The sequence below is a fragment of the Oncorhynchus keta genome, chromosome 23 (genome assembly GCF_023373465.1).
Source record: "Oncorhynchus keta strain PuntledgeMale-10-30-2019 chromosome 23, Oket_V2, whole genome shotgun sequence".
NCBI lineage: Eukaryota > Metazoa > Chordata > Actinopteri > Salmoniformes > Salmonidae > Oncorhynchus > Oncorhynchus keta.
Window position 1 is genome coordinate 22,641,753 of NC_068443.1, and position 19,081 is coordinate 22,660,833.

At 46.2% G+C, this 19,081-nt stretch overlaps 1 protein-coding gene across 1 annotated transcript in view; it reads left to right on the forward strand.

Moving 5' to 3' along the window:
* Window positions 1–19,081, forward strand: part of LOC118402012 (solute carrier family 22 member 23-like) — an 81,940-nt gene that overhangs the window by 17,296 nt on the left and 45,563 nt on the right. Inside the window, exons 2-3 of the mRNA XM_035799800.2 lie at window positions 2,893–2,996; window positions 3,243–3,397. Coding sequence (XP_035655693.1) covers window positions 2,893–2,996; window positions 3,243–3,397 — 259 coding nt within the window. The remainder of the gene's footprint in view (window positions 1–2,892; window positions 2,997–3,242; window positions 3,398–19,081) is intronic.

Below are 19,081 nucleotides of genomic sequence, written 5' to 3' on the forward strand. Positions count from 1 at the left end.
TTAGCGGGAGAGAGTGCATTCTGGAGAGAGAAGTGCATTGTGCATCTAGGCACATTGTCAATCCGACTTCTGCCTTGGCCAGGTGATACGATCTCAGCAGAAGTCAGGGCATTCATACTTCTTGCGCTTTGCAGAACAGTGGAGAGCTGTTGTCAAGGAAGTGTGTTTGTATTTTCTACCGTCAACCAATCATGTCAATGTGGTGCTATACAGAGCCCTCCACGTTGTTACAAAATTTGGGAGGCGCATGTCAATACGGTACAGAGCTCGATTTGGCCTCTGCATGGCTGTGCAGGCTCAAGCATAAATTGGCTTTTAGTCTAGGCCTAGATTAGTTCACTGAGATGGTCACAAATATATTTATTACTGCTCGACTAAGACAATCTCGGTCAACCAACAGCCTAACGACCAAACAATCGACCAGTTCCGAGCCATTGCATTCACGTTTACCAGAAATCAAAAAGCGATGCAAAGTAATGGATGTGCTGTTTGGTACTTTCCAAAGCTGTGTCTTTGGGTATGTATTGGCTAATCTCAGAATTTGGAACCAAATCTTGTGTGTGCTTTTCTGTCTCTGTTGGCTAACCAGAGCTCTACTCTGGGTGTCACATCGATAGACAGACACCCCATGTGTCACACACCTGTCACCATCACGCCCCACCCTTACACACTCTCTCCTTGACTCTTATATATCCCTCAGACAGCTGGGAGCACAGAGGAGGCTCCATTCCAGACCAGAGTACCAGGAACCCAGTAACCCCAACAGCCTGCCTCTCAGTACTGTTTACTCACAGCTGCATTGGGCTGAAAGTGTGGGGTGATAGTGGAGTGGATAAGTCAAACAGATTTGGGGTGACATTATCATCATTGACTAAAGTGGGTTTATTCTGTATTGTACACATACTTTACATGTAGACTTGAATCAGTAAAAAATGTATTTATTAGACATACTCCACATACTGTATTCTACTTCAGTTCCCCCTAAGGTTTTTTCCCAGCAGCGGTGGCAGAGTTAGCAGGGGATGAATGGGGTCTAGCTATTTTTTGCACTGTGCTTTATTTATCAATGATTGATTGATTTCTCCAATGTGGGGTCATTCTGTTCACACATGTATGCACCTACAATTGTATTCATCCACAAATAATACAAAAAGATGAGCATGAATGTATTTCTAATGCACATCAGCTGTAGTGGCACAGCATACTTTACGTTCTTGGAAGCCTACTACTGATGGGGCAGAGGACTACACCACACAGCCAGAGGAAGAGCACACAGGCATAGGGGTTGAAGTGGGAGTTTACATCATTATAGACAACACACAGAGGGCAATCTAGACATCGGAAGGGGAAACTCAACATAATAGGCTACAGTACATTTACATGGTTGAACACTTTTAATGGAGGCTTTAAATCAATGGTTAGTCTCTCTTTATGTTTTAATAACCTCGAGTGACTCCCCATCCGGCATGAGGGAGCGTAATCATCGACCGACACTAATTAGCATAACGCAACGGACATAAATATTCCTAGAAAATATTCCTATTCATGAAAATCACAAGGGAACTATATTGAGACACAGCTTAGCCTTTTGTTAATCACCCTGTCATCTCAGATTTTCAAAATATGCGTTACAGCCAAAGCTAGACAGGCATTTGTGTAAGTTTATCGATAGCCTAGCATAGCATTTTGTCCAGCTAGCAGCAGGTAACTTGGTCACGGAAATCAGAAAATCAATCAAATTAAATCGTTTACCTTTGATGAGCTTCGGATGTTTTCACTCACGAGACTCCCAGTTAGATAGCCAATGTTCCTTTTTTCCAAAATATTATTTTTGTAGGCGAAATAGCTCCGTTTGTTCTTCACTTACTACGTCACAATGCTGTAGACACCTTGGGGAATACGGAGAAAAAGTAATCTGGTTGATAGCCCATTCACTGCTCAATAGGGACGCATTGGAACGCAGCGCTTTCAAAACATGAGGCACTTCCGGATTGGATTTTTCTCAGGCTTTCGCCTGCAATATCAGTTCTGTTATACTCACAGACAATATTTTACAGTTTTGGAAACTTTAGAGTGTCTTCTATCCTAAGCTGTCAATTATATGCATATTCTAGCATCTTGTCCTGACAAAATATCCCGTTTACTACAGGAACGTTATTTTTCCAAAAATGAAAATACTGCCCCCTAGTCACAAAAGGTTATTAACACAGTGTCCAAAGAAGAGCCAGAAGTATACAGAATGGTGTCGTCTGCGTAGAGGTGGATCAGAGAATCACCAGCAGCAAGAGCAACATCATTGATGTATACAGAGAAAAGAGTCGGCCCGAGAATTGAACCCTGTGGCACCCCCATAGAGACTGCCGGAGGTCCGGACAACAGGCCCTCCGATTTGACACACTGAACTCTATCTGAGAAGTAATTGGTGAACCAGGCGTTTACTACGGGAACGTTATTTTTTTCCAAAAATGATAATACAGCCCCCTAGTCACAAAAGGTTTTAAGGCGTTGTTAGCAAAGTGTGATGTCGGTTAGGGAGACTGGATTGAGATCAGGGGTGTGCTGCCTGGTTCAAATCCAATAGGAAGTTAGCTAGAATGCTCTTGTAGCTCTTAGTTAATGTTCCCATACAATCTGACAAATAATGTATATGCTTCATGTCGTTATTAGATATATTGAGTAACACTCTGGCTGAGGTTAGTCTGAATACAAAATGGCTGATGTGAATTGGTTTTTTCTCCGTATGCCATAGTTCCGCTGCCCTCTGTGTGTTTGTTACTTTGTGTGAGAGTCTTTCAGAGGATTTGGGATAAAGCAGAAGACACGTTTCTGTTTGACATTTGTGTTCATTAGACAATCCAGTAACCTTCCTCTGTTCTTCTTCGTCTTCTACAGTGGAGTCTGGTGTGTGACTCGGCGTGGAAGGTCCACATCGCTAAGTTCTCTCTGCTGGTGGGATCCATATTTGGATACCTGGTCTTTGGGGTCCTGGCAGACTGGTGAGCACAATTATTCACTATTACATAATAAGTTGTTACATGATATCTTTGCTTCATAATAAATGTATTACATAATATATTTTCATAGACATTTCATTCAGGAGTTTTCAGTGTGTTTCTTGTTAATGCTTCAGCTTGTATTGTTTAAATATGGACAAGTAATTAAGGATCTTTCCTACTGTATTTGTGCTTCATCCTCTCTCTCTCTCTCTCTCCCCCTCCCTCCTTCTCTCCCTCCATCCTCAGGTTTGGTCGCCACCCGGTCCTAATAATCTCGGTCCTGTTCATGCTGGTGTTCGGTCTGACCGTGGCCTTCTCGGTCAACGTTCCCATGTTCAGCACCCTGCGCTTCTTCGAGGGCTTCTGCTTGGCAGGCATCGCCCTCTCCCTCTACATCCTCAGTAAGTCCTCAGTAAGTCCTGCAGACCTACTACACCATGCTATTTTGAATGCCTTCCCTATACTGTACAGTCCATTGATTTATCTGTTAGGTGAGAATTTCTATTAGTGCTTTAGTAATGGATGTGCTGCTATGTGGGCAGTAGTTGGTTCCCATAGCCTTGTCCTTGTGTTGAGTTTCTTGAGTTTCTTATAGTTAGTAGACCCCCATGTCTTGAGTTAGGACTCACATTCTATATATTGTCAGATGGTGTACATTGCATTTGGAAAGTATTCAGACCCCTTGACTTTTTCCACATTTTGTTACGTTACAGCCTTATTCTAAAAACAATTAAATAATTGTTTTCCCTCATCAATCTACACACAGTACCCCATTATGACAAAACAAATACAGGTTTTTATACATTTTCGGAAATTTATAAAAAATAGAAAACTGAAATATCACATTTACGTAAGTGTTCAGACCCTTTACTCAGCACTTTGTTGAAGAACCTTTGGCAGCGATTACAGCCTCGAGTCGTCTTGGGTATGACGCTACAAACTTGGCACACTTGTATTTGGGGACTTTTCCCCATTCTTCTCTGCAGATCCTCTCAAGATCTGTCAGGTTGGATGGGGAGTGTCGCTGCACAGCTATTTACAGGTCTCCCCAGAGATGTTTGATCGTGTTCAGGCTCTGTCTGGGCCACTAAAAGATATTCACAGATTTGTACCGTGGCCACTCCTGCATTGTCTTGGCTTTGTGCTCATGGTTGCTGTCCTTTTCGAAGGTGAATCTTTGCCCCAGTCTGAGGCCCTGAGCGCTCTGAAGTAGGTTTTCATCAAGGATCTCTCTGTACTTTGCTCCGTTCATCCTTCCCTCAATCCCAGTCTCATGCTTCACCATAGGGATGGTGCCAGGTTTTCTCCAGACGTGAGGCTTGGCATTCAGGCCAAGGAGTTCAATCTTGGTTTCATCAGACCAGAGAATCTTGTTTCTCATGGTCTGAGAGTCTAGGTGCCTTTTGGCAAACTCCAAGTGGGCTTTCATGTTCCTTTTACTGAGGAGTGGCTTCCGTCTGGCCACTCTACAAAAGCCTGATTGGTGGAGTGTGCAGATATGGTTGTCCTGGAAGGTTCTCCCATCTCCACAGAGTAACTCTGGAGCTCTGTCAAAGTTACCATCGGGTTCTTAGTCATTCTTTTTTCTATATGTTTTTATTTTAAGATTTCACCGTTATTTAACCAGGTAGGCTAGTTGAGAACAAGTTCTCATTTACAACTGCGACCTGGCCAAGATAAAGCAAAGCAGTGTGACACAAACAACAACACAGAGTTAAACAAATGTACAGTCAATAACACAATAGAAAAAGTCTATATACAGTGTGTGCAAATGGTGTAAGGAGGTAAGGCAATAAATTGGCCATATTAGTGAAGTAATTACAATTTAGCAAATTAACACTAGAGTGATAGATGTGCAGAAGATGATGTGCAAGTAGAAATACTGGAAAGACTAGTGTGCCAAAGAGCTAAAAAGTAAATTAAACAATATGGGGATGAGGTAGGTAGTTGGATGAGCTATTTACAGATGGGCTGTGTACAGCTGAAGCAATCGGTAAGCTGCACAGATAGCTTATGCTTGAAGTTAGTGAGGGAGATATAAGTCTCCAACTTCAGCGATTTTTGCAATTCGTTCCAGTCATTGGCAGCAGAGAACTGTAAGGAAAGGCGGCCAAAGGAGGTGTTGTCTTTGGGGATGACCAGTGAAATATACCTGCTGGAGCACGTGCTACGGGTGGGTGTTGTTATGGTGACCAGTGAGCTGAGATAAGACGGAGCTTTACCTAGCAGAGACTTATAGATGACCTGGAGCCAGTGGGTCTGGCAACGAATATGTAGCGAGGGCCAGCCGACGAGAGCATACAGGTCGCAGTGGTGGGTAGTATATGGGGCTTTGGTGGAAAAACGGATGGCACTGTGAATGACTGCATCGAGTTTGCTAAGTAGAGTGTTGGAGGCTATTTTGTAAATGACATTGCCGAATTCGAGGATCGGTAGGATAGTCAGTTTTACGAGGGTATGTTTGGCAGCGTGAGTGAAGGAGGCTTTGTTGCAAAATAGGAAGCTGATTCTAGATTTAATTTTGGATTGGAGATGTTTAATTTGATTCTTGAAGGATAGTTTACAGTCTATTCAGACACCTAGGTATTTGTCCACATATTCTAAGTTAGAACCGTCCAGAGTAGTGATGCTAGTCTTGCGGGCGGGTGCGGGCAGCGATCGGTTGAAGAGCATGCATTTAATTTGACTAGCTTTTAAGAGCAGTTGGAGGCCATGGAAGGAGTGTTGTATGGCATTGCAGCTTGTTTGGAGGTTTGTTAACACAGTGTCCAAAGAAGGGCAAAATGTATACAGAAACGTGTCATCTGCGTAGAGGTGGATCAAGGAATCACCCGTAGCAAGAGCGACATCGTTGATATATACAGAGAAAAGAGTCGGCCTGAGAATTGAACCCTCTGGTACCCCCACAGAGACTGCCAGAGGTTCGGAAAACAGGCCCTCCGATTTGACACACTGAACTCTATCTGAGAAGTAGTTGGTGAACCAGGCGAAGCAGTCATTTGAGAAACCAAGGCAGTTGAGTCTGTCGTTATCTCCCTGACCAAGACCCTTCTCCCCCGGTTTCTCAGTTTGGCAGGGCGGCCAGCTCTAGGAAGAGTCTTAGTGGTTCCGAACTTCTTCCATTTAAGAATGATGGAGGCCACTGTGTTCTTGGGGACCTTCAATGCTGCAGACATTTTTTGGTACCCTTCCCCAGATCTGTGCCTCGACACAATTCCTTTGACCTCATGGCTTGATTTTTACTCTGACATGCACTGTCAACTGTGGGACCTTATATAGGCAGGTGTGTGACTTTCCAAATTTTTACATTACATTTAAGTCATTTAGCAGACGCTCTTATCCAGAGCGACTTACAAATTGGTGCATTCACCTTATGACATCCAGTGGAACAGCCACTTTACAATAGTGCATCTAAATCTTTTAAGGGGGGTGAGAAGGATTACTTTATCCTATCCTAGGTATTCCTTAAAGAGGTGGGGTTTCAGGTGTCTCCGGAAGGTGGTGATTGACTCCGCTGTCCTGGCGTCGTGAGGGAGTGTGTTCCACCATTGGGGAGCCAGAGCAGCGAACAGTTTTGACTGGGCTGAGCGGGAACTGTACTTCCTCAGTGGTAGGGAGGCGAGCAGGCCAGAGGTGGATGAACGCAGTGCCCTTGTTTGGGTGTAGGGCCTGATCAGAGCCTGGAGGTACTGAGGTGCCGTTCCCCTCACAGCTCCGTAGGCAAGCACCATGGTCTTGTAGCGGATGCGAGCTTCAACTGGAAGCCAGTGGAGAGAGCGGAGGAGCGGGGTGACGTGAGAGAACTTGGGAAGGTTGAACACCAGACGGGCTGCGGCGTTCTGGATGAGTTGTAGGGGTTTAATGGCACAGGCAGGGAGCCCAGCCAACAGCGAGTTGCAGTAATCCAGACGGGAGATGACAAGTGCCTGGATTAGGACCTGCGCCGCTTCCTGTGTGAGGCAGGGTCGTACTCTGCGGATGTTGTAGAGCATGAACCTACAGGAACGGGCCACCGCCTTGATGTTAGTTGAGAACGACAGGGTGTTGTCCAGGATCACGCCAAGGTTCTTAGCGCTCTGGGAGGAGGACACAATGGAGTTGTCAACCGTGATGGCGAGATCATGGAACGGGCAGTCCTTCCCCGGGAGGAAGAGCAGCTCCGTCTTGCCGAGGTTCAGCTTGAGGTGGTGATCCGTCATCCACACTGATATGTCTGCCAGACATGCAGAGATGCGATTCACCACCTGGTCATCAGAAGGAGGAAAGGAGAAGATTAATTGTGTGTCGTCTGCATAGCAATGATAGGAGAGACCATGTGAGGTTATGACAGAGCCAAGTGACTTGGTGTATAGCGAGAATAGGAGAGGGCCTAGAACAGAGCCCTGGGGGACACCAGTGGTGAGAGCGCGTGGTGAGGAGACAGATTCTCGCCACGCCACCTGGTAGGAGCGACCTGTCAGATAGGACGCAATCCAAGCGTGGGCCGCGCCGGAGATGCCCAACTCGGAGAGGGTGGAGAGGAGGATCTGATGGTTCACAGTATCGAAGGCAGCCGATAGGTCTAGAAGGATGAGAGCAGAGGAGAGAGAGTTAGCTTTAGCGGTGCGGAGCGCCTCCGTGATACAGAGAAGAGCAGTCTCAGTTGAATGACTAGTCTTGAAACCTGACTGATTTGGATCAAGAAGGTCATTCTGAGAGAGATAGCGGGAGAGCTGGCCAAGGACGGCACGTTCAAGAGTTTTGGAGAGAAAAGAAAGAAGGGATACTGGTCTGTAGTTGTTGACATCGGAGGGATCGAGTGTAGGTTTTTTCAGAAGGGGTGCAACTCTCGCTCTCTTGAAGACGGAAGGGACGTAGCCAGCGGTCAGGGATGAGTTGATGAGCGAGGTGAGGTAAGGGAGAAGGTCTCCGGAAATGGTCTGGAGAAGAGAGGAGGGGATAGGGTCGAGCGGGCAGGTTGTTGGGCGGCCGGCCGTCACAAGACGCGAGATTTCATCTGGAGAGAGAGGGGAGAAAGAGGTCAGAGCACCGGGTAGGGCAGTGTGAGCAGAACCAACGGTGTCGTTTGACTTAACAAACGAGGATCGGATGTCGTCGACCTTCTTTTCAAAATGGTTGACGAAGTCATCTGCAGAGAGGGAGGAGGGGGGGGGGGATTCAGGAGGGAGGAGAAGGTGGCAAAGAGCTTCCTAGGGTTAGAGGCAGATGCTTGGAATTTAGAGTGGTAGAAAGTGGCTTAAGCAGCAGAGACAGAGGAGGAAAATGTAGAGAGGAGGGAGCGAAAGGATGCCAGGTCCGCAGGGAGGCGAGTTTTCCTCCATTTCCGCTCGGCTGCCCGGAGCCCTGTTCTGTGAGCTCGCAATGAGTCGTCGAGCCACGGAGCGGGAGGGGAGGACCGAGCCGGCCTGGAAGATAGGGGACATAGAGAGTCAAAGGATGCAGAAAGGGAGGAGAGGAGGGTTGAGGAGGCAGAATCAGGAGATAGGTTGGAGAAGGTTTGAGCAGAGGGAAGAGATGATAGGATGGAAGAGGAGAGAGTAGCGGGGGAGAGAGAGCGAAGGTTGGGACGGCGCGATACCATCCGAGTAGGGGCAGTGTGGGAAGTGTTGGATGAGAGCGAGAGGGAAAAGGATACAAGGTAGTGGTCGGAGACTTGGAGGGGAGTTGCAATGAGGTTAGTGGAAGAACAGCATCTAGTAAAGATGAGGTCGAGCGTATTGCCTGCCTTGTGAGTAGGGGGGAAGGTGAGAGGGTGAGGTCAAAAGAGGAAAGGAGTGGAAAGAAGGAGGCAGAGAGGAATGAGTCAAAGGTAGACGTGGGGAGGTTAAAGTCGCCCAGAACTGTGAGAGGTGAGCCGTCCTCAGGAAAGGAGCTTATCAAGACATCAAGCTCATTGATGAACTCTCCGAGGGGACCTGGAGGGCGATAAATGATAAGGATGTTAAGCTTGAAAGGGCTGGTAACTGTGACAGCATGAAATTCAAAGGAGGCGATAGACAGATGGGTAAGGGGAGAAAGAGAGAATGACCACTTGGGAGAGATGAGGATCCCGGTGCCACCACCCCGCTGACCAGAAGCTCTCGGGGTGTGCGAGAACACGTGGGCGGATGAAGAGAGAGCAGTAGGAGTAGCAGTGTTATCTGTGGTGATCCATGTTTCCGTCAGTGCCAAGAAGTCGAGGGACTGGAGGGAGGCATAGGCTGAGATGAACTCTGCCTTGTTGGCCGCAGATCGGCAGTTCCAGAGGCTACCGGAGACCTGGAACTCCACGTGGGTCGTGCGCGCTGGTGTGGAGCGTTTGTATGGTCTGTGCAGAGAGGAGATAACAGGGATATACAGACACATAGTTGACAGGCTACAGAAGAGGCTACGCTAATGCAAGGAGATTGGAATGACAAGTGGACTACACGTCTCAAATGTTCAGAAAGTTAAGCTTACGTAGCAAGAATCTTATTGACTAAAATGATTAAAATGATACAGTACTGCTGAAGTAGGCTAGCTGGCAGTGGCTGCGTTGTTGACTTTGTAGACTAGCTGGCAGTGGCTGCGTTGTTGACACTACACTAATCAAGTCGTTCCGTTGAGTGTAATAGTTTCTACAGTGCTGCTATTCGGGGGCTAGCTGGCTAGCTAGCAGTGTTGATTACGTTACGTTGCGTTAAAAGAACGACAATAGCTGGCTAGCTAACCTAGAAAATCGCTCTAGACTACACAATTATCTTTGATACACAGACGGCTATGTAATCAAATCAAATCATGTCCAATATATACAATTTACCACAGGTGGACTCCAATCAAGTTGTAGAAACATCTCAAGGATGATCAATGAATACAGGATGCACCTGAGCTCAATTTGGAGTCTCATAGCAAAGGGTCTGAATACTTATGTAAATAATAACAAAGGGTCTGAATACTTGTAAATAAATAAATAAATGTAAATAATGTATTTCCGGTTTTTATTTTTATAAATGTGCAAACATTTCTAAACCTCTGTTTTCATTTTTTCATTATTGGGTATTGTGTGTAGATCGATGAGGATTTGTATTTATTTAATCAAAATATGGAAAAGGCCATGAGGTCTGAATGCCTTCCGAATGCACTGTAAGTATGTTGTGAGGGCCGGAGTGTTTTTTCCAACAGATACTGTTAGTTCAAGTTGCCTATGAAGTGTTAAAACAGGCCTCTGCATCACTAGAGATGACTGCAAGCGTTTCAGAATGAGCTGTGGAGACCTACTGGAGCCTCATAGAGAGATATACCTGTTGTGCATTGCTTTTCCTATGCGTTTCATGTAGATGCTGTTACAGCAGCTTCCATAGGTCCAAGCTAGCTGTGTTTTCACTTATCCCTGTTTCCACCAGCCCAGGCCTCTGCCTTGATAGAGATGACTACAAGCATGTGTACTTGTCTGGACACCTAGCTTGTGTCTGAAATGGCACACTATTCCCTAGATAGTGCACTACTTTTGACCAGGGTTCTACCTTTAACCAGTGCTCTGTGTCAAAAGCACATAGGGAATAGGGTGCTATTTCAGCTGCAGCTCTAGCCTTTCCAATGTGGGTCATGTTTATGCAAGGTCAGCAGAGGGTTAGAGGCTGTTGAATATGTACTAAACACAGAGGGAGGTTGGAGAATGTCAAAGGCCACTGTGTAGGCGTAGCAGCAATACTGTACCCGCAACCTGTCTGGTCTACCTCATGGATTGCTGGCAGAGCAGCGTCAGGCTCACACTTTTGATGGGGTCAGTTAAAATAGGTTTGTTTTGGTCTGAGTTTGTTTTGTTGTAGTTCTAGGGAAAACGACATGGCATTGCTGGTAGACAGAGAGTGGAAAGTTATCAAAAGCGTGTGTAACTGTGACGTCAAATTCACTTGATCAAAGAACCTTTCAGTGTAATGTAGCCTCTGATAGCATACAATTTCTATTTTGGAGTGCGTAACCTCCTTATGAGGAGGTATCAACTGACAGAGAAGTGCTGACTTTCCACATTAGGGTTATTCTTTGGCCCTCCGAAGAAGCACAATCAACATCACTCGGCCAAATAACAGTTTTCCCTGGGTTTGTCCTCTTACTGCTAATCAATAGACTGACAGATACTGAGAGGGAAACGGAAGAGGGAGGACATTGATAACCTGTCTGCTCCACTCTACTCCTTGGCCTTGCCGACTACAGCGCTTCAGTGGTACTGTGTGTACTGTACACTCCATAACAGTCACAGAGAGATGAATCCTCATTGCCGTTGACTAGTGACCTTTTCTCTCCACAGTAAAGGTTTGATGAGCGATAATCTACTTTAGACAGCCGTTCCAGTCGGTCCTGCCACTCGTTACTGTTGAAATAGATTTACCCAGCGAAGCGGGGGGAAGGGAGGGAGGTGGGGTGGGGGAGGGGGAATTAATAGCATCCTGATAACTAGCCTTGCGGTTGATGCCCAGTACAGTCCCGCTGTACAATAGATCCCTAAAAGCCTCTTTGCCTGCAGTAATTGTCTGTCGCAGAGGAAGGGGGGGACAGAGGGTGGCAGAGGAGCCCTCCATGTCCTTGTCATTCTAACTTAATCCATACTGTCTACCTTGAAAAGCCTTGCAGCTCGCCCAAAATAGAGCACTGGGATTGGTCGGTACTGAGTGGATTAGAGTCGAGGGGCCGGATGAATGCGGAGACTAGAGGGGTTCCTGGCTGTTCAGAGGTTGTGGAGAAAAATAATAGTTGTTGTGTAATGGGGCAGATGTTTTTAAAGCAATGATGAGGTATCAGACTGCTGAGTTTTTGACTGTTAAGAATGCAGAGTGATTGACATGTAAAGTACATGCTTCTGCACATTTTTTCCCATCTAATTTCTGTCTCCTTAGATGTTTTCTTTTTTTCACTGAGTTGAAGTTCTTTTAAGGAAATTAAATACATTCATTAAGCCCTATTATGAAAAGATTTGGCATGGGTCCCCAGATCCTCAAAAAGTTCTACAGCTGCACCACCGAGAGCATCCTGACTGGTTGCATCACTGCCTGGTATGGCAACTGCTCGGCCTCCGACCGCAAGGCACTAGAGAGGGTAGTGCGTACGGCCCAGTACATCACTGGGAGCAAGCTTCCTGCCATCCAGGACCTCATATATACCAGGCAGTGTCAGAGCAAGGCCCTAAATATTGTCAAAGACTCCATCCATCCTAGTCATAGACTGTTCTCTCTGCTACTTCAAGGCAAGCGATAATGAAGCGCCAAGTCTAGGTCAAATAGGCTTCTAAACAGCTTCTACCCCCAAGCCATAAGACTCCTGAACATATAATCAAATGGCTACCCAGACTCTTTGCATTCTCGTCGCCCACACCCCACACACACACAATTTTACGCTGCTGCTACTCTCTGTTTATCATCTATGCATAGTCACTTTAATAACTGACTACATATTACCTCGACTAACAGGTGCCGCCGCACATTGACTCTGTACAGGTACCCCCTGTATATAGCCTTGCTATTGTTATTTTACTGCTGCTCTTTAATTATTTGTTAGTTTTTGTCTTATATTTTTACTTATCTATTTATTTATCATTTTTTAAACTTAGCAGGTATGTTTTAAACTGCATTGTTGGTTAGGGGCTTGTCAGTAAGCATTTCACTGTACAACACCTGTTGTATTCGGCGCTTGTGACTAATGACACTTGATTTGATTTTAATCTATGGATTTCACATGACTGGGAATACAGATATGGATCTGTTTGTCACAGAAATCTTTTTTTTTTTTTAAGTAGTGGCGTGGATCAGAACCAGTCAGTAATGGGTGTGACCACCATTTACCTCATGCAGCGCAACACAGCTCCTTCACATAGTTGTTGATTTTGGCATGTGGAATGTTGTCCCACTCCTCTTCAATGGCTGTGTGAAGTTACCGGATATTGACGGGAACGGGAACACGCTGTCGTACACGGCGATCCGGAGCATCCCAAACATGCTCAATGGGTGACATTTCTGGTGAGTATGCAGGCCATGGAAGAACTGGGACATTTTCAGCTTCCAGGAATTGTGTACAGATCCTTGCGATATTTCAGCATGATAATTCTGTGAATTATCATGCTGAAATATGAGGTGATGGTGGCGGATGAATGGCACCACAATGGCCCTCAGGATCTTGTCACGGTATCTCCGTGAATTCAAATTAACATGGATAAAATGCAATTGTGTTCGTTGTCCTTAGCTTATGCCTACCCATACCATAACCACACCACCACCATGGGGCACTCTTTTCACAACGTTGACATCAACAAACCGCTTGAGATATCTTTGTTGTGTTGTGTGACAAAACTGCACATTTAAGAGTGACCTTCTATTGTCTCCTGCACAAAGTGCACCTGTGTAATGATCATGCTGTTTAATTATCTTGGCAAAGGAAAAAATACTCACTAACAGGGATGTAAGCAATTTGATAGAAATAAGCTTTTTGTGTGTCTGGAAAATGTATTTCAGATCATGAAACATGGGACCAACACTTTACATGTGACATTTCTATTTTTGTTCAGTGTACATACTATGTACTAATCATACACTACATAATATTTAGTTTGAAAAATATGAAAATGTATGCACTCACTACTTACTGTAAGTAGCTCTGCTAAATGGCTAAAAATACAAATGTAAAACATGGAACGTACTGTTTAGTAAAATTGATTGCAGTAAGCAACAAAATATGAACATACATGGTTTACCCATACTGAGAATGTGTCATCTAATGTGCAATTGCGTTGTTTCCGCCATTCGTTCAGTTGTGTACACTGCGTGACCTCATCTGGTTACCAGCTGTCAAGCACACCTGGGTTTGAAAAGACGCTTCGCTTCCTCAATAGTGTGCAGGGAATTCTACTTGATCAACAGCCAATTTTTTAAATTTCACAAACTATGAAAAAAATTGATTTTGCATACCCAAAATGGTTACTATTTAGAACGCAAGTATGGGCATTCAGACACGACCCCTGTGTTTAACCTCCACCTCTGTGTGTCTGTTTGATAATTGCTTTGGTTGTTTACATACCTTTTGCAGAGTCATCTCACTGTTTGCTGACTTGATACTGTGTGTATGGACACAATACAATTGAGGCCCAGTCTTTCTTTCTTTCTCTTGTCTGTCTGTCTGTCTGTCTGTCTGTCTGTCTGTCTGTCTGGGTTTCTGCCTTGCCAATTTTTTCTCTCTCTCCACCCTTCTCTTTCTCTCTGTCTAGTCTCCACATCTCCGCCCTTCTCTTTCTCTCTGTCTAGTCTCCACATCTCCGCCCTTCTCTTTCTCTCTGTCTAGTCTCCACATCTCCGCCCTTCTCTTTCTCTCTGTCTAGTTTCCACATCTCCACCCTTCTCTTTCTCTCTGTCTAGTCTCCACATCTCCACCCTTCTCTTTCTCACTGTCTAGTTTCCACATCTCCACCCTTCTCTTTCTCTCTGTCTAGTCTCCACATCTCTTCCCTTCTCTTTCTCTCTGTCTAGTCTCCACATCTCCACCCTTCTCTTTCTCTCTGTCTAGTCTCCACATCTCTGCCCTTCTCTTTCTCTCTGTCTAGTCTCCACATCTCCGCCCTTCTCTTTCTCTCTGTCTAGTCTCCACATCTCCGCCCTTCTCTTTCTCTCTGTCTAGTCTCCACATCTCCACCCTTCTCTTTCTCTCTGTCTAGTCTCCACATCTCTTCCCTTCTCTTTCTCTCTGTCTAGTCTCCACATTTCCGCCCTTCTCTTTCTCTCTGTCTAGTTTCCACATCTCTGCCCTTCTCTTTCTCTCTGTCTAGTCTCCACATCTCCGCCCTTCTCTTTCTCTCTGTCTAGTCTCCACATCTCCGCCCTTCTCTTTCTCTCTGTCTAGTCTCCACATCTCCACCCTTCTCTTTCTCTCTGTCTAGTCTCCACATCTCTTCCCTTCTCTTTCTCTCTGTCTAGTCTCCACATCTCCGCCCTTCTCTTTCTCTCTGTCTAGTTTCCACATCTCTGCCCTTCTCTTTCTCTCTGTCTAGTCTCCACATCTCCGCCCTTCTCTTTCTCTCTGTCTAGTCTCCACATCTCCGCCCTTCTCTTTCTCTCTGTCTAGTTTCCACATCTCTGCCCTTCTCTTTCTCTCTGTCTAGTCTCCACATCTCCGCCCTTCTCTTTCTCTCTGTCTAGTTTCCACATCTCTGCCCTTCTCTTTCTCTTTGTCTAGTCTCCACATCTCCGCCCTTCTCTTTCTCTCTGTCTAGTTTCCACATCTCCGCCCTTCTCTTTCTCTCTGTCTAGTTTCCACATCTCCGCCCTTCTCTTTCTCTCTGTCTAGTCTCCACATCTCTGCCCTTCTCTTTCTCTCTGTCTAGTCTCCACATCTCTGCCCTTCTCTTTCTCTCTGTCTAGTTTCCACATCTCCGCCCTTCTCTTTCTCTCTGTCTAGTCTCCACATCTCCACCCTTCTCTTTCTCTCTGTCTTGTCTCCACATCTCCGCCCTTCTCTTTCTCTCTGTCTAGTCTCCACATCTCCGCCCTTCTCTTTCTCTCTGTCTAGTTTCCACATCTCTGCCCTTCTCTTTCTCTCTGTCTAGTCTCCACATCTCTTCCCTTCTCTTTCTCTCTGTCTAGTTTCCACATCTCCGCCCTTCTCTTTCTCTCTGTCTAGTTTCCACATCTCTGCCCTTCTCTTTCTCTCTGTCTAGTCTCCACATCTCTGCCCTTCTCTTTCTCTCTGTCTAGTCTCCACATCTCCGCCCTTCTCTTTCTCTCTGTCTAGTCTCCACATCTCCGCCCTTCTCTTTCTCTCTGTCTAGTCTCCACATCTCCACCCTTCTTTTTCTCTCTGTCTAGTCTCCACATCTCCGCCCTTCTCTTTCTCTCTGTCTAGTTTCCACATCTCTGCCCTTCTCTTTCTCTCTGTCTAGTCTCCACATCTCTGCCCTTCTCTTTCTCTCTGTCTTGTCTCCACATCTCCGCCCTTCTCTTTCTCCCTGTCTTGTCTCCACATCTCCGCCCTTCTCTTTCTCTCTGTCTAGTCTCCACATCTCCGCCCTTCTCTTTCTCTCTGTCTAGTCTCCACATCTCTGCCCTTCTCTTTCTCTCTGTCTAGTTTATATACTACACATCTCCAAAGCCCTTCAGTCATTTCTCATTCTACGTCTGGTCCCGGAATTACCCTGGCGTTACCGCCACATCTCCACAGAAGGACCACTTCCGCTCTTTCTCTCTGTCTAGTCTCCACATCTCCGCCCTTCTTTTCTCTCTGTCTAGTCTCCACATCTCCGCCCTTCTTTTTCTCTTCTAGTCTCCACATCTCCGTCTTCTTTTCTCTCTGTCTAGTCTCCACATCTCCAACCTTCTTTTTCTCTCTGTCTAGTCTCCACATCTCCACCCTTCTTTTTTCTTTCTGTCTTGTCTCCACATCTCCGCCCTTCTCTTTCTCTCTGTCTAGTCTCCACATCTCCAACCTTCTTTTTTCTCTCTGTCTAGTCTCCACATCTCTTCCCTTCTCTTTCTCTCTGTCTAGTCTCCACATCTCCGCCCTTCTCTTTCTCTCTGTCTAGTCTCCACATCTCCGCCCTTCTCTTTCTCTCTGTCTAGTCTCCACATCTCCACCCTTCTCTTTCTCTCTGTCTAGTCTCCACATCTCCGCCCTTCTCTTTCTCTCTGTCTAGTTTCCACATCTCCACCCTTCTCTTTCTCTCTGTCTAGTCTCCACATCTCCACCCTTCTCTTTCTCTCTGTCTAGTTTCCACATCTCCACCCTTCTCTTTCTCTCTGTCTAGTCTCCACATCTCTTCCCTTCTCTTTCTCTCTGTCTAGTCTCCACATCTCCACCCTTCTCTTTATCTCTGTCTAGTCTCCACATATCTGCCCTTCTCTTTCTCTCTGTCTAGTCTCCACATCTCCGCCCTTCTCTTTCTCTCTGTCTAGTCTCCACATCTCCGCCCTTCTCTTTCTCTCTGTCTAGTCTCCACATCTCCACCCTTCTCTTTCTCTCTGTCTAGTCTCCACATCTCTTCCCTTCTCTTTCTCTCTGTCTAGTCTCCACATCTCCGCCCTTCTCTTTCTCTCTGTCTAGTTTCCACATCTCTGCCCTTCTCTTTCTCTCTGTCTAGTCTCCACATCTCCGCCCTTCTCTTTCTCTCTGTCTAGTCTCCACATCTCCGCCCTTCTCTTTCTCTCTGTCTAGTCTCCACATCTCCACCCTTCTCTTTCTCTCTGTCTAGTCTCCACATCTCTTCCCTTCTCTTTCTCTCTGTCTAGTCTCCACATCTCCGCCCTTCTCTTTCTCTCTGTCTAGTTTCCACATCTCTGCCCTTCTCTTTCTCTCTGTCTAGTCTCCACATCTCCGCCCTTCTCTTTCTCTCTGTCTAGTCTCCACATCTCTGCCCTTCTCTTTCTCTCTGTCTAGTTTCCACATCTCTGCCCTTCTCTTTCTCTCTGTCTAGTCTCCACATCTCCGCCCTTCTCTTTCTCTCTGTCTAGTTTCCACATCTCTGCCCTTCTCTTTCTCTCTGTCTAGTCTCCACATCTCCGCCCTTCTCTTTCTCTCTGTCTAGTTTCCACATCTCCGCCCTTCTCTTTCTCTCTGTCTAGTTTCCACATCTCCGCCCTTCTCTTTCTCTCTGTCTAGTCTCCACATCTCTGCCCTTCTCTTTCTCTCTGTCTAGTCTCCACATCTCTGCCCTTCTCTTTCTCTCTGTCTAGTTTCCACATCTCCGCCCTTCTCTTTCTCTCTGTCTAGTCTCCACATCTCCGCCCTTCTCTTTCTCTCTGTCTTGTCTCCACATCTCCGCCCTTCTCTTTCTCTCTGTCTAGTCTCCACATCTCCGCCCTTCTCTTTCTCTCTGTCTAGTTTCCACATCTCTGCCCTTCTCTTTCTCTCTGTCTAGTCTCCACATCTCTTCCCTTCTCTTTCTCTCTGTCTAGTTTCCACATCTCCGCCCTTCTCTTTCTCTCTGTCTAGTTTCCACATCTCTGCCCTTCTCTTTCTCTCTGTCTAGTCTCCACATCTCTGCCCTTCTCTTTCTCTCTGTCTAGTCTCCACATCTCCGCCCTTCTCTTTCTCTCTGTCTTGTCTCCACATCTCCACCCTTCTCTTTCTCTCTGTCTAGTCTCCACATCTCCACCCTTCTCTTTCTCTCTGTCTAGTCTCCACATCTCCGCCCTTCTCTTTCTCTCTGTCTAGTTTCCACATCTCTGCCCTTCTTTTTCTCTCTGTCTAGTCTCCACATCTCTGCCCTTCTCTTTCTCTCTGTCTTGTCTCCACATCTCCGCCCTTCTCTTTCTCCCTGTCTTGTCTCCACATCTCCGCCCTTCTCTTTCTCTCTGTCTAGTCTCCACATCTCCGCCCTTCTCTTTCTCTCTGTCTAGTCTCCACATCTCTGCCCTTCTCTTTCTCTCTGTCTAGTTTCCACATCTCCGCCCTTCTCTTTCTCTCTGTCTAGTTTCCACATCTCCGCCCTTCTCTTTCTCTCTGTCTAGTCTCCACATCTCCGCCCTTCTCTTTCTCTCTGTCTAGTCTCCACATCTCCGCCCTTCTCTTTCTCTCTGTCTAGTCTCCACATCTCCACCCTTCTTTTTCTCTCTGTCTAGTCTCCACATCTCCACCCTTCTTTTTCTTTCTGTCTTGTCTCCACATCTCCGCCCTTCTCTTTCTCTCTGTCTAGTCTCCACATCTCCAACCTTCTTTTTCTCTCTGTCTAGTCTCCACATCTCTTCCCTTCTCTTTCTCTCTGTCTAGTCTCCACATCTCTGCCCTTCTCTTTCTCTCTGTCTAGTCTCCACATCTCCGCCCTTCTCTTTCTCTCTGTCTAGTCTCCACATCTCCGCCCTTCTCTTTCTCTCTGTCTAGTCTCCACATCTCCACCCTTCTTTTTCTCTCTGTCTAGTCTCCACATCTCCACCCTTCTTTTTTCTTTCTGTCTTGTCTCCACATCTCCGCCCTTCTCTTTCTCTCTGTCTAGTCTCCACATCTCCAACCTTCTTTTTCTCTCTGTCTAGTCTCCACATCTCTTCCCTTCTCTTTCTCTCTGTCTAGTCTCCACATCTCTGCCCTTCTCTTTCTCTCTGTCTAGTCTCCACATCTCCGCCCTTCTCTTTCTCTCTGTCTAGTCTCCACATCTCCGCCCT